This window comes from Lutra lutra, chromosome 2, assembly GCF_902655055.1.
Source record: "Lutra lutra chromosome 2, mLutLut1.2, whole genome shotgun sequence".
NCBI classification, from domain to species: Eukaryota; Metazoa; Chordata; class Mammalia; order Carnivora; family Mustelidae; genus Lutra; species Lutra lutra.
This window is the reverse complement of record NC_062279.1, coordinates 121,290,470-121,312,962: the sequence shown is the minus strand read 5'-3', so window position 1 is coordinate 121,312,962 and position 22,493 is coordinate 121,290,470. Positions and strand designations below refer to the sequence as shown.

At 34.4% G+C, this 22,493-nt stretch overlaps 2 protein-coding genes across 4 annotated transcripts in view; one reads left to right on the top strand and one right to left on the bottom strand.

Annotated features, from left to right (window-relative positions):
• The window catches only part of ADAD1 (adenosine deaminase domain containing 1), a 114,688-nt gene that overhangs the window by 7,184 nt on the left and 85,011 nt on the right, over window positions 1-22,493 (bottom strand). The window lies entirely within an intron of this gene.
• Window positions 16,614-21,938, top strand: IL2 (interleukin 2). The gene is made up of 4 exons (XM_047718368.1): window positions 16,614-16,763; window positions 16,855-16,914; window positions 19,671-19,817; window positions 21,828-21,938. Exons 1-4 carry the CDS (start codon window positions 16,614-16,616, stop codon window positions 21,936-21,938), a joined length of 468 nt encoding a protein of 155 aa, XP_047574324.1.

Sequence of the window (22,493 nt, the reverse complement as noted above, 5' to 3'; positions counted from 1 at the left end):
GTATGTGCAAGATGAACAGGTTCTAGAGATCTGCTATAAAATATAGTGCCTATTGTTAATAATATTATATAGTATACTAAAAAAATAGTTAACAGGGTTTATCTTATGTTGAGTGTTATTACTACAAAAAGCAGGGAGAGTACAAGATAGATACACTTATTACTTTAATAGTGGTGATGGCTTCATGGGTATGCCTATGTCAAAACTCATAAAATTATATATAGTAAGTATGTATGTGCATTTCTTTGGTATATCAGTTATACTTCAATAAAGTTGTGGGATGGGGCACCTGGGTGACTCAGTTGGTTAAGAGTCCAACTCATGATTTCAGCTAGGTCATGATCTCTTGGGTGTGGAACTGAGCCCCCTGTTAGGTTCCCCACTGAGTGGGGAGTCTGCTTAGGATTCTCTCCCTCACTCTCTTTCCCTCTGCTCCTCCTCCCACATGTGCTCTTAAATAAATAAATACTCTTAAAAAAAATAAACTTGTGAGGAAAAAAGTTAAAGGCTGAAAGCATTTGTATTCTTAGAAATTAGGTTCATATTGGTTGAGCTATATCTTTATTGTGGTCAACCATAAAATGTGAAAATTTTTTCCAATTTTTTTAATAAAGTTTGCCCATTGAAATAATATCCCTAGTTACACAAGATTTTTGAGTCACATACATATTGCTGACAGAATTAAAATATAATGGTTGTTTCTATGACTGCTCATTCATGAAATATCTATCTATTGTATGCCATGGGTTTGTGGGTTTTATCTCTGTTTTTCCATCTTAGATCTCATACTGACTTAAAATTGGAGAGAGAGTTGCTTTTTCTCAGAAAGTGGATCTCTCTGAGGCTGAACACCTGAATAGAAACAATTTGGGAACAAGTGAGTAGAGGGAAACCAAGCTCACTGATGCCAATTCCCCAACCTCCCCCCCACACCACCATGCTTTCTTACTGTATCTGGAGATGTAGACCAAATTATTTGAATTGCATAGTAAATTTGGAAACAGAGGGAGGTTAACCATTCCCATTAACTTAATTTAATAACTTTCATGTTTTACCTATTGTTTCTAGTTATTGATTTATTTATGACTTGGATAGGAATTTTAAGCCCAGTATATATGACCAAGGAAACACTGAAATCCAGTGGAATAGTTAAAGGTGGATATTTGAAAGAATGTAAAAAATTTTAGTATGGTGATTTTATTTGTAAAATTCTGCAAAAACTGCAGATATTCATGGGTAAAACTAGATAACAAAAGATTGGTTTGCCTCTATTTGATTAAATGGAAGTAATACTTCAACCAAAACACTTTATTGAGCAGAAATGGGTAAGTAGAAAATGACCTTTCTCTCTGCATTTATCACTCTTATGTGTGACTAAAAGCATAAACTTCAGCCCATGTAACTTGGGAAATTTGAAAACAGACATCTCTTGGTCATGTTAAAACAACCTTCTCTTAATAAACATTTTCTTTTATCCATGAATCTACTCTTACCATCCTACCATTTGTGTTTTACAAAATTAGAAATATTTGCAATAATTATTTCAGTTGTAAACTACATGAATCCAAGAACGAACAGGTATGAAAAAATAAACCCAAGAAGAAATACCACAAATGGGGGAAGTAAGTTTTCCTTTGATTGCTATCTGCTTAGTGGACCAGGAGAAATAGTCTCTCACTCAGCTATCCGATTTAAGACAACTGCTCTTTCAGTTCTTTTTGGCCAAAAAATTACCAATATGTAAAATTAATAGAAGTACACTCTTAGGAAATAAACTACATGTCATACTAAATGGTTATGGTAATTGTGAAATACAAAGTTTATCTATCATAGTATAAATACATATCACAATTTTTCTCAAAATATATGGCCTAATCACAAAGAGAAAAACCTTAATAAAAGCATGTCATTTAACTATGAAGAGTAGTGTTAAGCTGGAAAAGTTCCATGGAAGGACCAACTTTTCATTTCAGATTATAAACAAACATTGAAGGAAATCAGAACATACACTTGATCATACATAGTAGAAATCAGTAAAGATTTTTTTCTTTATAAGGGCACATTCTTCTGCTCTCCTAGAATTCAGGCACTTAACTATTTGAGAAGCAATTCACTTTTTCTATCCAGAACACTACAAAATGGCCATCTACTAAGGGCTATTTTTTGGCCAAAATAAGAAAAAAATGAACAATTTCCTTGCTTACTCATGATGAAATAGTTTCGTGTCAAAACTTCAGGTGGATTACTGCACACATCTTTCTCCCCCACACCAACTTTTTCTACCAAAACTTTGAACACTCTAGCTGATTCACATATGATAGCATTGCTTCATTTTAAATCTCTCAATACATGATAAATTTACATACAAACCTGATGCTATACCTCATGTTCACAAATTGGCAAATAAAATGCAACTTTATCTTTTATTTAATTAATCAAGGCTTTTCTTAAGGAAATGATAAGTTATGTTCCTAAACTAGGTTCAGTTCCAAGTAGAGGGTTTCTGTAAAATTTGGGCATGAGAAAAGGAAGTCATTCCTGTGTTTGGCTCTTTCAATTTCTCTTCAATAATATTACTAGAGGAATCTTTGTAAAATGCAAATACAAAATCTATCAATCGCTAAAAAAAAATAAAATCTATCAATAGCTTTCCATCATACTCAGGAAACATCCTAATTCTTTAGAATGACGTACTGTAAATATTTATTGAATGACAATTATGTGTCAGATACTGTTATAACACCTAGGGATAGCAATAGACATCCCTGCCTTCACAGAGTTTATATTAAAGTGGAAGGACACAGACATTTAAAGAATAAATAAGAAAATTATGCAATGTAATTAAAGGAGATAATAAGAGGGGGAAAAATCAGGGAAGGGAGATATCTAGTTCCTGGGAGGTCAATATTAATAAGGTGATCAGAAAAGAAAGACATTTGAGCAAAGAACTAAAGGCAGCAAGGGAATAAGTCAAGCGGATATTGAGGTAGATAACCTTTTAGGCAGAAGAGCAAATGCAATGGCCATGAGGATGTCACATGCTGTTTTGTTCAAGGAGCAGTAAGAAGGCCAGTGTGACTGGAGGTAAGTAAGAGAGAAGAGTAGTGAGAGAGGATATTATTGATAAGGGGGACCTTGTAAACCAACTATTGACTTTGGCTTTTACTTTTGGTGAGATGGGATGTCACTTGAAGATTCTGATAAGCACGATATAATTTGATTTATATTTTAGAAGGATCATTCTGTCTCCTGTGTGAAGAGAGATTTTTAGTGGAACAAGAACTGAAGGAAGGAGTACCATTTAGGACAATGATCGAAATTTTAAAACAAATGCTGGGGGTGCCTGGGTGGCTCAGTGGGTTGAGCCGCTGCCTTCGGCTCAGGTCATGATCTCGGGGTCCTGGGATCGAGTCCCACATGGGGCTCTTTGCTCAGCAGGGAGCCTGCTTCCCCCCCCTCTCTCTGCCTGCCTCTCCATCTACTTGTGATCTCTCTCTGTCAAATAAATTAAAAAAAAAAAATCTTAAAACAAATGCTGATAATTCTTAGGCTAGAGTGGTAGAGATAGCTGTGGTTAGAAGTGCTGGATTGACAATAAATTCTGAAGATAGAACCAATAAGATTTCTTGACAGATTGAATATGGAGCACAAAAGAAAGAAAGTAAACAAAGACGATTGCATAGATTTTTGTTTTGAGCAGTTAGTAGAATATGGAATTCCCAATAATGAGTGACAGAGAAGACTTACAGAACCATCATTTCTGGAACCATTGCCACATTTCTATAGTATTTGTTAGTACAGTTATTTATCTTAAATATGTTTTTTAAACATTCAAATATACTGATGTTAAAGGATACCATTTTCATTTGCTACTCAAAGAAAAAAAGCATTACCACTACTTCAATGTGTGGGCCTTAATTAGGTGATGATAATTAGCAATAGGAGTAGTGATTGAATGCCCTTCAGTATCTTTCACTGTTTAATAATAATGATAATCAGAGAAAGACAAATATTATATGATCTCTCTGATATGAGGAGTTTGAGAGGCAGGGTGGGAATTCGTAGGGGGAAGGGAGGGAAAAATTAAACAAGATGGGACGGGGAGGGAGAAAAACCATAGGAGACTCTTAATCTCAGGAAACAAACTGAGGGTTCTTGGAGGGGAGGAGAGGCGGGTTGGATGCTGTGGCTGGGTTATGGACATTGGGAAGGGTATGTGCTATGCTGAGTGCTGTGAATTGTGTAGGACTGATGATTTACAGACCTGTAGCCCTGAAACAAATAATACATTGTATGTTAATTTAAAAAGGAAATAAAATCTTTTAAAAAAGAAAAAAATAATGACAATCTTAAGTTTTAATCTATTGATTTCATTCTTAATTTTAACAATACAGTTGTTTTACATATACTGGTTATATACACAATTCTTAGAGATAAATGCAGTTTCATTTGGGGACATTGTTTATTTCAGTATAGCCACAAACCAAAAGAATACTGCATATGTTTCAACCACAATTATGAAACTAGCAAAACAAAACAACAACTTTGAGATATAATCTATACACCATGAGTATACAATTCAGTGGTTTTCTAGTATATTCATGAAATTGGGCAACTATCACCACTATCTAATTTTAGAACATTTTCATCACCCCAAAAAGAAACCTCATGCCTATTAGAACTTACTGTTCATTCTCTCTTATCACAGCCCCTGGAAACCAGTAAACTACTTTCTGCCATGATGGATTTGCTTTTCCTGGGTATTTTATATAAATGGAATCATACAGTATTTGGCTTTTTGTGATCATTTTCTAGAAATTAGCATAACGTTTTCAAGGTTCATCTGTATTGTAGAATGTATCAGTTCTTCAGTATTTCCACTGCCAAATAATATGTCATTGGATAGATATGCAACACTTTATTTATCCATTCATAAGTTGATAGGCATTTGGCTTACTTCCACTTTTTGACTATTTTAATTAATGCTGCCGTGACCATTTGTTTACAAGCTTTTGGATATGCTTTCATTTCTTTGGCATATACCTAGGAGTGGAACTGCTGGATCATACAGTACTCTAATATATTGAGAAACTACCAAATTATTTTCCAAAGCAGCTGAGCCATTTTTTTACATTCCCACCAGCAATACATTATGGTTCTATTTCTTCACATCTTTGTCAACACTTGCTATTGTCTTTTTTCATGTTAGTTATCCTAATGGGTATGAAATGGCACCTCATTGTGCTTTTGGTTTGCTTTTCCCTATTGATTAATGATATTCAGCATCTTCTCATGTGCTTTTTGGTCATGTGTACATCTTTTTTGAAGAAATGTCCAATCAAATCATGTGGCCATTTTTAAATAAGGTTATTAGCCTTTTCATTGTTGAGTTGCAAGTGTTCTTTATACATTCTGGATACAAATAATAAGATTCATGATTTGCAAATATTTTCTTCTATTCTGTGAGTTATCTTTTGACTTTCTTTATGGTGTCCTTTGAAGGACAAAAGTTTCCTGTTTTAATAATGTCCAATTTATTTTTTCTTTTGTTGATTTTGCTTTTAGTGACATATCTAAGGAACCACTGACTAATTCAAAGTCAAGAATATTTACTCCTATGTTTTATTCTATGAACTTTGTTATTTTAGGTCTAAAATTCAGGCCTACAATTCAGTTTTGGTTAATGTTCGTATATGATATGAAGTAGGGGTCCATCTTCATTCTTTTGCATATAAATATGCAGTTTTTGTGATTTATTTATTTTTTTTAATTTTTTAACAAGTCCCAGTACCAGCTGTTGAAAAGATTATTCTTCCTCCCTTTGGCATCCTTGCCAAAAACTAATTGACCATAAATTTAAGGACTTCTTTCTGGACTCTCAATTCTATTCCATTGATCTGCCTGTTCTTATGCCAGTAAAAACTAGCAAGTTGTACACTTAGCAATTAACTACCCATCCATCCCTTTACATTCATAGTTATACTAGAGCATCCCTACATGTCTGTTTTTCCTACTAAAATGTAAAATTTTGTAGGCTAGGGATAGCTACTTATTTTTGTCCTCCTATAGCCCATGATGTTGTTCAGTAATGTACCTTAAATATTTTGCAGACAAAAAACCCTAAATACGACTGTTTATAAAGAACATGACCTAATGTACTCAGTGTTAACTGCATACACAGTTGACCCTTAAACAACATTGGTTTAAATTGCACAGATCAGATTTTTAAAATAAACACAGGATAATGTTGTAAATGTATTTTCTCTTCCTTATGATTTCCTTAACATTTTTCTCCAGTTTACTTTATTAGAAGAATATGGTATATAACACATACTACATATAGTATATGTTTTAATCAACTGTTTCGGTTATCAGTAAAGTTTCCAGTCAACAACAGTCTATTAGTTAAAACTGGGGGGAGTCAAATGTTACATATGGATTTTCAACAGTGCAGAGGCCAGTGCCCCTAACCCCCATATTGTTCAAGATAGTCAACCGTAATGAGAAAGCCAAAATAACAGTGGCTTAAGCAGATATGTTTCTCCTTCACATAAAAGAATTTAGGAACTAAGCAATCAGAGTTTATTTGGCAGCTACATAAAAATATCAGTATCATACCTCTCAGTTTTAACATGCCTAGATTACGGTCCCCTGTCCTTAAGGTCTAGAAGAGTTACTAGAGCTTCAGCCATTATATCTGCATGGCCACACTTCATTGCAAAGGGAAAGTAGGGAAAATGATCTTTATTGAGAAGCAGCAATATATCCCGCTAAGAAGCAGGATTCTTTTTCTAAGCTGGAGGGAAGAATGGATATTAGGATGAAATTATCATTCTCTACAACAAAAATAACAGAGTAACTTTTTAAAAATCCTTTGGGCCTGAAGAAAGCAAGGTATTTAGGAAGCTCCAAGGTGATTTAGTGTCTTATAGCTGCCCCAATAAGACTGGTCTGAGATGAGTTTGGGGTGGATGTAGAGCTTGTTCTTCTTTTAACTTAGACTCTGATGCCCTAGCTAACTGTGACCCTTATGTAGTTCTATCCTCACCAGTGGAGTGTGGCACTTGAATTTATATTCCCTAGGAAATGGTATCATACAGTCCAATTCTAAACCTTCCCTAAATGCTTGATCCATCAAATTTAATCACTTTGGGCTTCATTTTCACAAGAACCTACTATAGTGTACAGAATAACGAATTATTCTCTTAAAATCAAAGAAATACTAGGGTTTTATTACATTAATTCTAAGTAGTGGTGAGCAAGTCAGCAGAACTTTCAGTGATTTTTTAACCACACAAAAATATATATTTTTAAGTATTTCTAATAGTTGGAATTTTGCCACTATATAGCCAACCACAAAGACTGAATGCAGGAGTAAGAGTGTGTTATCTCCAATTACATGAGTGTGAGACAACAAAAACTTTTTTGTCTTCTGTATATTCTACACTGAAAACATGTTATCTTTTGCCTGACCTGTATATATACAGGTCATCTGTTATAAGTACAGGATAACTAACATGAAAAAAGACAATAGCAAGTGTTGACAAAGATGTGAAGAAATAGAACCATAATGTATTGCTGGTGGGAATGTAAAAAAACGGCTCAGCTGCTTTGACCTGTACTTATAACAGATCTAAAAGTGAGAATTAAGAAAAAGGTACATATTTATACATTTTTAAAAATTACAAAAGAGGCAACTTTGACTCTAAAATACTTTCAATAGTAAACAATAATTTTTTGTACTTTTATGTTGCCTCTTACCCTGTTCATAGGTAGTTCTAAATCAAACAACCATGATTTCTCATTTGAAGGAGTAAAATTCTTAAGCATTATTTTTCTTCCTGTTTTCAAAACATTATGTCATCATTCTGGTCTATGAAGCAACAAACCTGCAGCCACTCTTTTAGGAACTATACCTGTATCTTAACGGAACAAGTATTTTCCTTGGAGAACTCTTATTATTGCTGCCCCAAGCCATACCCCAAACTCAGAATAACAAAACTGTAAGGATGCCCATTATACCCATAACATCTAAGGTACCTTCTAGATGGTCCCTGGAGTGCTCCAAGGGTTTACTTCCTCACCTTAGAAAAAAAGAAATGCTAAAAAATTAGTTGTTCTTGCTATGCTTCATATTTCAAAATTAACTAAATGGTTTTCTAAGAACTGCCCTATTTTGCAGAATAACAATGTTGGGAATCTATGAAAAGGGAGAGTGAGAGAGAAAGAGTGAAGGGTGGGGGATTGAGAAAAAGCTTAGTTTCACCAGGTTGATTTTGCATAGGAAGAGTGTTATTACTATGGATATTTTCAATGACTATGTGCCTTTAAGATGGGTAGAAGCTTTGTCATATTTGTATACAAGAGCTGATACAACAATTGTCAACAAGCTTACTAAAAGATTTTATTCCTAGGTTAAAATAACCTTATCCTATGGCTCACAATTTATGAATCAGATGAAAACATCCCAGAGACTTGTCAATGCTGTAAAGCCCATAATACATTCTTACTGCACAGAAAAATCTGCCTGAATCCTTAAGAAATAATTACAGATGCATACACACATACACATAAAAAGGCATATATAGGTTGGTCTATAACAGGCTAGGCATAAGAAGTAAAATGAACTCTACAAGAATCTTAATATCACCAGGTGAATAGTTCAGAATTATTTGCCCAATACTGTGAGACTAGCTTGATGCTTATCAAAGACAGAAGTGAGAATTAAGAAAAAGGTACATATTTATACATTTTAAAAAATTACAAAAGAGGCAAGCTTGACTCTAAAATTAGCCACCTGTATAACTACTTCTGGAAGCTCTACCAGTGTAAAAAAAGTCCAGTTTCCATGAGGTGGTGTGAAAGCTTTCTCTCTGGTTCCTAGTAATGGAAGCTATAGGTGCATCTTAATTGCAGAGGCTGGCTCCTCCGCCCATCTCCATGGATTGCATGGGTGGGCCCTGACAGAGTGTTGATTTACTTTATTTCCTCTTTTTTTCTCTAGCATTACTGTCTTCTATAATAATTTTTTTGCCTTGATTTACAGATGTATTAAGTGTTCTCATTTGCTTTTGTTCTATTATCTAACCCATTTGAAATGAAAATCTCTCCTCAAAATATTAGGCATATTGTGGCTTCCTAAACAAAGCAGATAAAAACAAAGCAAAACATAATTTAAACATTTTTTTGAGGAGGTAGAATCATTACTGTGAATGTTAGTCACTATACTCTGCTACTACACAGGACTCTCAGGACCTGGTTGGGGTACATGAGATGACTGGGTCATATACTAAGTTTCTAGAAGGCTGTGCTTTTCTTTGGTTCCTATATTTATTTCAGTTTTTAAATACTTTATGCGTTTTCTATTTTTCTGTCTACCCCTTATGCCCTATTCTTTTAAACTGTTGGTGATCATTTGTTCTGCACACAGCCCCATTCCCACAGTTCTTTCGCAGCTACCAACATCTTGAAAACAAGTAACATAAGTTGGCTAGAATTGGGCTAAAGAAAGCATAGGCATAACAGAAATAAAGAGCTAGCATCCAGGCTATTACCCCACATTCCAGAGCCTATTGCAGATTGAATATCCATAACATGTTTCTTCACTGAGGACAGAATTATTCTCAGTACAGCATTCCAGGCATACAATGCTAATAATTCAGCGCATGAGAAGAAACCCATTTACCATCTTCTCCATGAGATTTGTTGCACAAAGGAATTTTTAAAAATTAATTTTCTGGTTTTTGGTTGTGTTAAAGAATGAGTTTGTCTTTCAACTCAGGTCAGGAAAGGCCAATTTTGATGGTAAACAATAGCAGAATGTACCATCTCAAAATATGTTTCATTGGCATCAGGATTATTTTGAGTTGATTATTTTGAAAAACTTGCAGACCCAGGAGAGGCTCTGAAAATAGAGCAGAACTTAGTATTTTATAAGGGAAAACTATGTTTATAAGGAAATTTACATTAGGAAGAGGCCTGTGCTAGGAAGAAAGCTATTACCAGAGATAAGTTCTTCACCTGAGAGACTTAAGTGCATGACAAAGCAAGGTAATTTTGCTTCCCAAACATTCCCTCTTTTCACCTTTTCATGAATTGCCTTCTCCCCTTTGAAGCCACAGACCCCCATCCCTTTCCTTAGCTCAGGATGGGATATAAGCTTCAGCTGTTTAGGTGCCCTTTGAGTCTCATATTTTTGTGGGGATCCTACAGGTATTCATGTATGCAGTTAAAATTATTACATTTTTCTATTAATCTTTTTTATAGTGGGGGGGTCTCTGCCAAGCACCTAGGTAGGCAGAGGGCAAATGATTGTTCCTTCTCTACAATGGACAGAGTCCCCTTAGGTGGGACTGATATATTATGGAATAATAACCTTATCTCTAGTGACCTCACAGAATGATTAAAAATTATTTGGTTAATTAAATTAGATTCTGAGTTTAATTTGGGTAATGTTGGATGGTAAAGTTTTCACCTGTTTCTTTCTCAACCCTCAAATTAGGCAGATTAGCAAACCTGGATGATATCAAGATATTATGCAAAGGAAATCCCATCATTTTAAAGATCTTAGTAGAAAAGGACAAGGTGGTAGCATATCAGAAACAGATCATGGAATCACTTATTCATTCCAAGTTAATAGATTAGTGTTGTGGGCTTTCATTTATGCTATCTTGTTTGTTACACATAAGAGTCCAGGGAGGTCCATATTGCCATTTTAAAAATGAAGACATGCTTAGGTAAGATAAATAATTTGTTCAAACTCATACAGCCCATAAATGATAAATAGGACTCCTACCCCAGGTCTGACTGACTCCCAGTTCTAATGATGGACCTCAGCATATTAGTATAACCACCAATCAGCACACATTTCACTAGATCCTCTCCTTTCTCCCTCTTGCCCCCTTCCCTATTTGATAATATGGAACCAACATAGGCAGCACAGAAAAATAAGCTCATACCAATGATAAAGAATATTAGATTTTTATGAACTTTCTAAGTATCAGAAGTCTTAAAATGTTCACAGTCTTTGACCCAGTAATTCCACTTCTAGGATTTTATCCTAAGAGAATGACTAGAAATTTACACAAATATTTATGTGCAAAGTTTTCAATGAATTACAGCACTGTTCATATGGTGAATGACTGGAATTAATGTAAACTCTGATAAAAGAATAAAGTCACACAACAGAATTTTATGTAATTATTAAACATGTTTTAAATGAATATATAATATGTAAGATATTTATAACACATTAAAAGAAAAATAAGCACGAAAACTATAACACAGAAAAAAAGACTAAGTGGACTTATACCAGTATATAATATCAACAATTGCCTCTATAAGGTAAGATTACAGTTGATTTTCACTTTTTTTTAGCTTTCTTGTAGTTCCCAAATTTTCTATAATGAATATATATTATTATGCATTATTTTTAAATTAGATAATAATGTTATATTTTTAAACAAAAAATCAGGCTATCGCTTTAAAAATTATTAGTGTTAAAAACAAGACAACATGCCCAAAATGAAGTCACTTATGCTAAGCCCCACATCACTAAACCATGACTTAATTACAGTTTCTATTCTCCTAGGAATAAAATCTTACACCAGTCAATCAGGAATTGTCTGCTCATCACTAGATAATCTACCTGACAGACCCATGCCATCCCCTAAAAGAAAGTAGCCTTGTAATAACCAACTTTTTTTTTTTCTTTTTTTGCTTGGTATAAGTTGCTCATTCTTGCTCCCTCTGGCTATAAAAGTCTTTCATTTTGTACAACTCCTCAGAGCTCCCTTCTATATGCTAGATGGGATGCTACCCAATTCAATTGGATTTTTGTTCAAACTCTTAAATTTTTAAATACACCTCATTTTATCTTTTAACATGAATGATGGAACAATGGATTGTCGAGGATACATCCAAAGAAGCTACTGTAGAAGAGGGAAGAACAAATGGTTAACAGAGAACTCAGAAACAAAGTTAGACAGGGGAAGTATTTAAAGGAAGATAATTTTATCTTCAGAAGATTTTAATGAAAGCACTTATCTTAGCAGAGGAGAAAGCTAATATTTACCTGTAAGTTGCAAGCTTAATTCTTAATGTACAAGAAAATAAAGTTGTTAGTGAAATACATATAACCAGAAAATGTTTACCTATTTTGCCATAAGAGGAGACAAATGGATGTGAAAGTGCTTTATAGACTTGAAATGTCTTGCAAATCTATTGCTGTTACTGTCAGCTTATCCCATTCTACTTCTGCTAACTGCTGTGTATCTTGACTTGGATCTTATATTTACACAAAAAGTAAAGTTCCTAGGGTTTGGAAGATCCTCCCATTCTCATTACTCACTTTAGGCAGTGAAGTGTCTCTAGGTTGCCAAACGCAGACAACTGCCTAGTGTGTGATACCCCTTGTCAGCTTTAGAATACTGTACTCCTAAAAGTACAATGCAACTTAAATCCACAGTAGATGCCATTATTTTCTTACTTCACATACAGGAGAAGTGTTAGGAAACATCAAGTTCTCCACTGCTTTTAAGAGACCCCAGAAAGAGATGAAGAAAAAAGAGAGAGAGAATACCTAGCTTCTGTAGCTGTGTGAATTAAGCAGCTCTAACTTCTTAGAAATCCTAAAACTGCTCAGGCAAGGTATTGGTTAGGCGAAGGTGGATGATGCCTTGCCTGACTCATCAGCTATCACTGATAGAGTGAAATGAGATGGAATAGCAGGCACAGACTAATTCAGCTTTCTCTGTATAGCCTAATGCACCTAGAATTTAGCATCACTATTTTACCCCGGAAATACACATGATCATTAGGGGTCAGGAAGTCTTGGGGTTTTGCTCTAACTTCACCACTAACTTAAGAATGTGTTATTGGGCAAGTTATTTAACCAGTACAAATGTTAGATTTCTTATCAGTAAAATGTGACTCAATGAGATAATGAATTTGAAAACACTTTGTAAAACTAAAAGTACCAAGGAAATAATTCTTTCATCCCAAAAGATTATGAACATTAAAATTGCCCACATGGAAGAAAAGCACACATGAATGAGATGTAACTGTGATCCACAGATAGATTTACAGTATTATCACATCATGGAGGGCCAGAGTTCTGATAAAGACTAAGACTGAGCACCAACCTATGCCTGAAGAAATTCAGGTTTTCACGGGAAACACAGAGCTCTTAGCTGAATATTCTCTGGGTAGTATGGAGATTATTCCTCAATATGTCCTAATTTCAAAGGGAGACAACTGTGTCTTGAAAAGCCAAGAGGCCTGTAGACACTAATATGGGCATGAAACATCAGTCTAAATTAAAGTTTTATAAAGCAATGAGAAAAGGTCAGGAAGAAAACATTCTTGCAGGAGGTGGAGTCCTTGAAAGTCAGCTTTGATGAATGGACAATGTGTGCAACTGACTGACCAATCTCTTTGGTAGGCAGCTTCAGAGACTAGGGCTTTTCTTTTAAAAGAACTTGGGCTACTCTTGAGTCTAAGAGGCTGAGTCACAAACAATGTTTAGCAATGAAAATAGGTTCTTATGGAATAGAATTTTATTTTCAAAGGGGAAGTAGGGGGTGTGACAAATGCAGTAGCCTGCAGTCTCTTACTGATTTTACCACCACTACAGCCAGAGAAGCCAGCTGATGTGTCAAACATGTTAAAAAAGTGAAAGTATGCCACAGTGTATGGTAGTTTTACCCACAAGCATTTAAAGAAAGAAACTGGCAGTCCAGCTTCATAATGGTGCCTGTTGTATGATAATAGGGATACGCCCGGGGCTTAAGAACTCAGTCTTCTACAGGGTCCCATCAATGTAGCCATATACTGACCCATTCTCTAATGGAAATAGCTGGAGAACTAGAAATATCAAGACTATGAGAACATCAAAGGCCTCATTGGAAAAGCCCCCACACAGAAAAATGTGTGGGCCTGAATTCTTCCATTCTGGAAGGGTAAAGGCCTGAGCTGATGATGCTGGGATGAAATACTGAAGTCTTTAGAGAAGCAAAACAAGTACAACAAGGTTGACCCACAGATCATTAAATAGCCCTTCCCTTAGAACTAATGCTTAGTTTGATTTGAAAGGTACAGAGAAAGATTTTGCACTTTTTAGTAATAAAAAGAAAAGATCATGATCATTTGTTCCTAACTTGTCTCTAATCTTTTCTGAAAGATCACTGATCTCTAATCTGTCTTTTCCTTCATTTTTTTTCCATCAAAGGAACTATTTAATGCTTGTTTTTAAATTTTACAAAGATGTTTTATATTTTTCAGAATGTTACCTGATGCATAAACGGTACTAAACCAAACCATTTTTCCTTTGTTTTTTTGTAGTACAAATGCTCCTTTGAATGGTTAACCTTTCCTGCCTACCACTCACTCTCCTCCTCATCCTAAATGTACATATCTACAGTTTAACCATGTTGTCAAAATCCAGTTTGAAGTCATATTCTTTCTTCAAAATTCTTTATATCCACTTCTCTCGAGGCAGTAATTTTTATGTTTTACTGAGATTACACTCATCTATATACACATCTTTTATAATGCACATCAGTTTCTTTAAAAAAGAATACAATGGTGGACTTTGCAGTCAGAATATTCTGGTTTCAAATCCTTGTTCTGCCACTTATTGGCAGTAAAGGATTCATGACCTACAACAAATTAGTTAACATATCTGAGATTCAGTGTTCTAATCTGTAAAATGGGAATCATTACAAGTTCATTATAAGGTTTAAACTAGACTGTGTGTGTTCACATTGTTCTTTTCTCTCCCTTTCTGTATACCCAAGGTGCTAGAGAAATGTCTTTTTAAAGACTAGACACAAAATATAAGGTAGTAAAATTGGAGTTATAAGCAATCTCATTGAGGATTTCCTCAATTCTTTCCAGTTTAAGTTACAAGTATATACCCATACCATTATTATACTGAAGCTGTTAGTGCATTATACTGAGGACACATTAACACATGTCCTAAGTATCCTACCTACTCTACAGACTTTAAGAATATTGATCTGATCTTATTTAAGCATTATTATTTTACACTCATAGTATCCCAGATGCTGTAGTGGATAAACCTAAGTCTATTAAAGAGGTAAAAACATAACAAGTTGAAACTTATGAACTGGTTTACATAGAGCGCATATAAAGTCTATTATAAAACTAGCATCTGTACTATTGGATGCAAAGCCTTTTCTCAATATATGTCATGAGTTGTTTGTAGTACTTTATTCATTTTTTCATAAAAGGTGCTCTAAAAATTATAATGGATACCCTAAGTAACTTTTGTCAATTCAATTCTGACTTCTGTATAATAAGAATCATCTTGGAATAAATGAGCCCAAATATGCCTGCTCTGAGGCATGCTCTTATTCCACAAGTCACATGCACACACAAACACCCCCACCCCATGACCTGCCTCAGCCTCTTGGTCTATTTACTACCATGCCTTTCTCAGCCCCAGCCACACTACTTAGGCCAGTATTGGTACACCTCAAGCTAGCCACATCATATTCTCTTTCTCCTAAAGTATGTACAAATAGTGTCCAGAAATTTCAGTTAGTAAGATACCTATAAACAAACTTGGTGATCCCTATTGTTCTTATTTTATGCCTTATATTTAAAGAAATATAAATAATCTGTTTAAAAGAGAGAGAGAGAGAAGTGAAATGGACATAAAGTGGGAAAAATATTTAATAGCTTGGCTGATCCCTGAGACCAAGAGGAAGTAAAACCACCCTGGTTGTTGTGACATTCTAACTCACCTTACATTCCCTTGATGCCCAGCAAAAATAACAAAGCAGCAAAAATACATTTGTCCAAACCCTCCTCCCCAAAACTAGCATTTGTACCCTTTCATGCAAGCCCTTTTCTGGGTATTTATTTGTTAAACATCATGCCCATTAAAAAAATGTACAACAGCTATTAAGAGATTAAAACAGATACAAGAAATATTCAAATTAAAATAGCATAAAACAGTACCTCAAGCTCAATGAGCATTCATGTATTCTAGTCTTAATTTTTCTAGCTGATTGTGTAAGAAGTAATCTATCATGTATGCATTAGCTCAGTCATTGTGTAGATCAAAAGGTAAAACCATCCTAAACAGGAAACCAATATTCTTCCTGTTTAATCAACAAATCTAAAAATTTATTCTTTTCAACTATTTACTCTTGTCCACCACACCATAGAGCTCCACGTGTTCACCATAGTTTTATGACAAAGAGAAAATTTTCATGAGCCACTTTTGTATCCCCACCCCCCTAAAGAAAGAGGGAGGAAAAATTGTTTCATACAGAAGGCGTTAGTTGTATGAATTACAACAGCCACCTAAGTGTGGGCTCATGTAACCAACAGGGATTTTACCTACATCCATTCAGTCAGTTTATGGGGGTTTAAAGAAATTCCAAAGAGTCATCAGAAGAGGAAAAATAAAGGTAATGCTTTTTGCCACACAGGTAGAATCTTTGAAAATATGTGTAATATGTAAAACATTTTGACACCCCCATAAATATTTTTCCAGAATTAAGAGTATAAATTGCTTCTCTTGTTCAAGTGCTTCCTATCAGCCTCTGTAATCACTACTCACAGTAACCTCAACTCCTGCCACAATGTACAAAATGCAACTCTTGTCTTGCATCGTACTGACTCTCGCACTCGTCGCAAACAGTGCACCTACTACTTCAAGCTCTACGAAGGAAGCACAGCAACAGCTGGAGCAATTGCTGCTGGACTTACAGTTGCTCTTGAATGGAGTTAATGTGAGTATATTCCCTTTCCTACCAAAATTATTATATATAATTTTTTGAACTGGAGTTCATTTTTTAATGAAAATATATTATGCTTTCTCAGAATTATGAGAGCCTCAAACTCCCCAGGATGCTCACATTTAAATTCTACATGCCCAAGAAGGTAAGTACAACTTTCTACATTCAATTTATGTCTTTTTTTTTTTAAAGATTTTATTTATTTGTCACAGAGAGAGAGAGAGCGTGAGCATAGGCAGACAAAGTGGCAGGCAGAGACAGAAGAGAAGCAGGCTCCCCACTGAGCAAGGAGCCCGATGTGGGACTCAATCCCAGGACGCTGGGATCATGACCTGAGCCGAAGGCAGCTGCTTAACCAACTGAGGCACTCAGGCATCCCCATTCAATTTATGTCTTAATAAAATTCAAAGCTGTATGAAAATTTGTAACTGATTAGATTAATAGCACTTCATCTGAAAAGCATCAGTAACTTCAATATTTAAAAAAACAATTTGGTAAGGTAGCGTCTGTAAAATACCTTTGCATATATATTTTTCTGCATGTATTTGTGTGTGTTTTGGGAAGAGACAAGAATAATATTCCCAGTTTATTGATGGGACAATTTTAAAAGATTATATTGACTTATTTTTATTTAAAAATTTAAAACTTGAGAGATATTTGATTATATCATTTTACCATGCAAGTTATCAAAGTTGATTTCCTATTTTTAAAAATCCTTCATCGTTTCAGGAAAAATTCCTAAGGGCCTACCTTTGAGAGGCAGCATAGTAATGACCAATAGCATGGTCCCTAGGACCAGATTATCTGAACTGGAATCCCAGCTATGTCTTAGCTTTTGTGACCTTGAGCAAGTTGCCTACTCTGACTCAGTTTCTTATCTACTTATGTGAATGATAGTTATAGTTCATATAGTTTTGTGAGGATTAACAGGTAAATGCAAAGTACTCAAAATCGTGTCTGATATAGGATAAATACTTATAAACATTAGCTATTAGTAAAAACAAAATTCTCCCTCAGAATATAAAGTAAAATTTTGGACTTACACATCTTTTATGCCAATAGACCCAGCATTATGGATGCTATATGACTTGTTTTCCAGGATTTGGGTATTCAGATAAACATAGATCATCTAAGCTCCTATGGCTATACTAGAAATATAAAGTTTCTTAGTAGTTGTGCCAGTCAACAGAGAATGCGCATAACTTTGTGCTGGAAAGAGTTTGTCCCAGGGTGAATCCAAGCCCAGAAAAAAAAAAAAAAATGGGATTTAAAGGTCATGGATGTAATCTCATTGACCTCTTATTAACTGAAAAAAATTATTCTTCAAACTACTCTTTTAAAAGATGAAAATAACTTGAGATGCTTCTTCAACTTAAGAGCCACATAACTCTTAACTCTAGCTTCATAAAGACACTAGACTGTTTTCTGAGGAAAACAGCTCCAAATAGTTAAGCCCTGAATTTGTAGTAACAAGTTAAAAGGCCAGTGGATAGAAATGTCGTCAAATGTGTGTGGTGTAGTCCTAAGTCACGCTTTAAAGATTTCTAGAAAGATAACATGAGATTATGTGCATAATTTAGAGGGTGGTGAAATTCTTTGAAATCTAACAGTTTCTAAACCACATCTCAAAATCTATTTGAAACCCAAAGTAATGTGGTAAGCTCCACTCATTTGCTCATTTTACCACCATTTTATTTTGCAAAAAAATTTCAGGAAGTTATAAAAACATTTAATTCAAAGGATGCTATGTTAGAGCTATAAAGAAAAAGAACTAAAATTTAATCTTGGCTCCACCTAATCATGTGACTTTGGGAAAACACTTAAATTCTGAGATTTATTTTCCTTCTTTGTAAAATGGAGATAACAACACTGCATTGCTATCTCAAGAGGTGGCTGTGAGACTTAAATGGGCTTGTTTGGGAGTAGACACTTTAAAATGTGCTATGATGAGAGCTGTAAACTGCACAAAACTGATAAATCACAGACCGGTACCCCTGAAACAAATAATATATCATATATTTATAATAAATAAAATTATAATGTACCAGAAAAATACGAAATACTATCATTATAACAGATCACATGGGTGAGGAAGTATATAGGTTTAAGTCAGGAGGGCCACCCAAAATTCCTTCAAATATTCTACTCTTTAATTTGGTTGGGACACATAATTTTTTAATGCATCTTAATATACTTATAGAAAAGTAAAAAATTAGGACACTTATATGACTTGCTATATTGAGAGTCATTACTATATGATTAAAATTCCCTAATCTATAAAATGCTGGGATTGTGACAGTATCTAAGAGCTCCTCTGTTCTTAACATTCTATAATTCTCAACTCTTAGATTAAATGTTAGAATTATAAAAAGTGATCCTATACTTCCATGCTGTGACTGCTCTGATTCTAATAATTTCTACACAGAGGGGAAAAGAATTCTGCCTATATCTGTGATTTGCATTTGGGTACAGAAATGTTGACTTTGGGCAAAGCCAAATTAAGTTGAAATTATTGACTTATCATTTAACATTCATTCATTCACTCATTTTAGAGAGAAGAAGCAAGCATGAGCAGGGGGAAGGGCCGAGGGAGAGGCAGGCTCCTTAGTAAGCAAGGAGCCCAACATGGGATTCCATCCCAGGCCCCTGGGATCATGACCTGAGCTGAAGGCAGCCACTTAACTGACTAAGCCACCCAGGCCCCTCTCATTATGTAACATTTAATGTTAAACATGGATAGATGAATTCTAGTTTTTCCAGTCTTATGAGCTACATTGGTACATATTTAAAGTAATGCTGACAATAGGAAGAATAATAAAAAACTATTCTCACTAGAGACTAATTTCTGGTTCTGACCTTTAGGGCAAACTGACCTGACAACTATTTTTATTATTATTCAAGGCCACAGAATTGACTCATCTTCAATGTCTAGCAGAAGAACTCAAACTTTTGGAGGAAGTGCTATATTTAGCTCAAAGCAAAAACTTTCACTTGACAGACATCAAGGAACTAATGAGCAATATCAATGTAACACTTCTGAAACTAAAGGTAAGGCATTACTTTATTTGCTCTCCTGAAAACAAAATAAATGGAAGATCATCTTAAAGTGGTATAACATTTTTATAATTTGTGAAGTTCTCATGCATTTTTTTTAAAGATTTTATTTATTTATTTGAGAGAGAGAGATCACAAGTAGGCAGAGAGGCAGGCAGAGAGAGAGGAAGGGAAGCAGGCTCCCTGCTGAGCAGAGAGCCCGATGTGGGACTCGATCCCAGGACCCTGAGATCATGACCTGAGCCGAAGGCAGTGGCTTAACCGACTGAGCCACCCAGGCACCCAGTTCTCATGCATTTTAAGACCAATGTGAACATGTATCATTTTTATGTTAGATGATACACTATGGAACAGGGGAGTATAATTTAGAGGGCTTCTGCCTACTATTCACCTAGAGATAAGCCCATAACCCAGCACTCTGTCACCTCTTTGTCACATTAATACAAAACTGGGAATGGGAAAAGACAACTGAATTTTGCAGAAAGCGGACAGGTTTTGTTACATATTTTCTAATTCTTTCAGATCATTTTCCAGAATAGCCAATCTAATTACCTAAAGGCTTTTAAAATGCAGTTTCCCTATTATTTGGTGGAAGGTTTGAGAGATTTACCTAAAAAAAAAAAAAGTTAAAACTAAAATCGCCAGTGGGCTAGACAATTAACTCCTTATTTAGAGATAATACGTTTAAGAACTTAAGTATTTTTAAATGCATAGGAAGTACTAAATATACAAGAGACTCAGGTGATGTGAAGAGATTCATGGCTCTCTTTTCTCATCCCATCTGACAAAGTACAAATTTCATGAGTTAATAGGTCTCCAAAATAGCATAATTTTAATTATAGTAAAGCCAAGTTTCTAAAATTATAGTTGTTTCCAAATAAGTCATTGTATTAGTAGACTGTTTCTTTTCATCTACTTAAAAAATACATTGAAATCAATGTCATCTAAACATTGATAGATAATAACAATGGCAAAAAGGTTTGTTACAAAATTTTTGACCATCAGAAAACTCAGTCTTGATGTAAAATTAAGATAAAATTATGTGCAAGTCAGAAAATGTCAACTATTTTAAAATTTTTAATTTAAAATTAAATTTTAAAAGTTAAAATTTAAAAAAATTTTAAAGCTAATTTAAAAAATTTAAACCTTTCCAAGAGGTTGTAATATTCAAATAATTATATGTAAGAGGGTATATAACACTGCAACAGTTTATTTAAAAGAAATACTTATCTTACTAGGTTTATATTTCCATGGTAGGAATTACCTCAGTTTGAAAAATTGCTCTCTTTTATCTTGTTATATTTCAAACTATTTGTCAGCTAGAGGCAGAGTTGAAATAGCTCCTACCAGCAGAGAACGTTATTTTCTAAAAAAGTCCACAGAACATAATTTCTAATGTTTAGACTTTTAAAATTTGGGAAGCTTACCTGCATTAATATTAAGGTGGAGTGGGAATGGGTATGAGTATTTATGAAAATGTTCTTCACATAAATATTTTCCAAACAAAAGTTTATCCTAACTTACTCTGGGCTGGTTCTATTTTGCTTTGGGGAACTATGAGGAGATTCACTAAAGTTAATAGGAGGTTTAAGGTCTGAAAAAGAAGTATAATATGTAAATGACTGTATACATGTAACCTATAAATAGATATATGCCCAGAGGAAGCATATTTATTTTGCATGCAGCATTTAATGAAATATTTGTCTAGAACTGTTTTTACTTAAAATGTTTACCTTTATACAATCCAGGAAAAAGAATTCTTGTATTCACTGAGATGGGCAGAATTAGACAAATGAGGAAAATCTTAGTGTATATGTTACTATCACTTGTTATGAACATAGAACTTTTTGGCATACCATTTCAATCATTTCAAGAAAATGTGATTGATTAATATATTAAACATACTTAAAAATAAAGGGCATCAGTCATAAATTATTCAACTGGGAATAAGTATATATGAGAAACTACCTTGAACTAAAAAAATTAAAAATTTTTCTTTTATAGGGATCTGAAACAAGTTTCAAATGTGAATATGATGACGAGACAGTAACCATTACAGAATTTCTGAACAAATGGATTACTTTTTGTCAAAGCATCTTCTCAACACTGACTTGATAATTAAGCACCTCCTATTTAAATGTACCAGGCTTTCTATTTATTTAAATATTTAAAATTTATATTTATTTTTTGATGTATGGTTTGCTACCTTTTGTAATTATTATTCTTATACTTCATACGGTAAATATGGATCTTTTAAGATTCTTTTTGTAAGCCCTAGGGGCTCTAAAAACTCACTTATTTAACCCAAAATATTTATTTTTATATGGAATTGTTAAATATGTCTATGTAGATCAGTTAATAAAATTATTTAATAAAGATGAATAAAAATCAGCCCAGCCATTTATTGTTCTAGGAATAGCACAAAGTAAAACATTTCTGAACTCATGTGAACTCATAAGATAGTTAAGATGCTTCCAAAACCCACTCTTCCCCTGAAGAGGTATGTGGAATAGGGAAATGGGCTTCTCAAAGTTCTTGCTTTCTCCTTTCATAAGCGGATTGGATCCTTAGTTCTAGTTTGAGCAAATCTCATCAAATCACACTACTTTCCTTCTTCAGGTTATGCCTTAAACAAGATGCCAAACTTGAAACTCTTCATATAATTGGTGT

What these genes read in the sequence shown, in the direction of transcription:
- IL2 (XM_047718368.1), top strand. Translation starts at nt 16,614, where the DNA reads ATGTACAAAATGCAACTCTTGTCTTGCATCGTACTGACTCTCGCACTC. An exon ending in TGCTCTTGAATGGAGTTAAT is followed by an intron (nt 16,764 to 16,854) that starts GTGAGTATATTC and finishes ATGCTTTCTCAG; the next exon opens with AATTATGAGAGCCTCAAACT. An exon ending in AATTCTACATGCCCAAGAAG is followed by an intron (nt 16,915 to 19,670) that starts GTAAGTACAACT and finishes TTATTATTCAAG; the next exon opens with GCCACAGAATTGACTCATCT.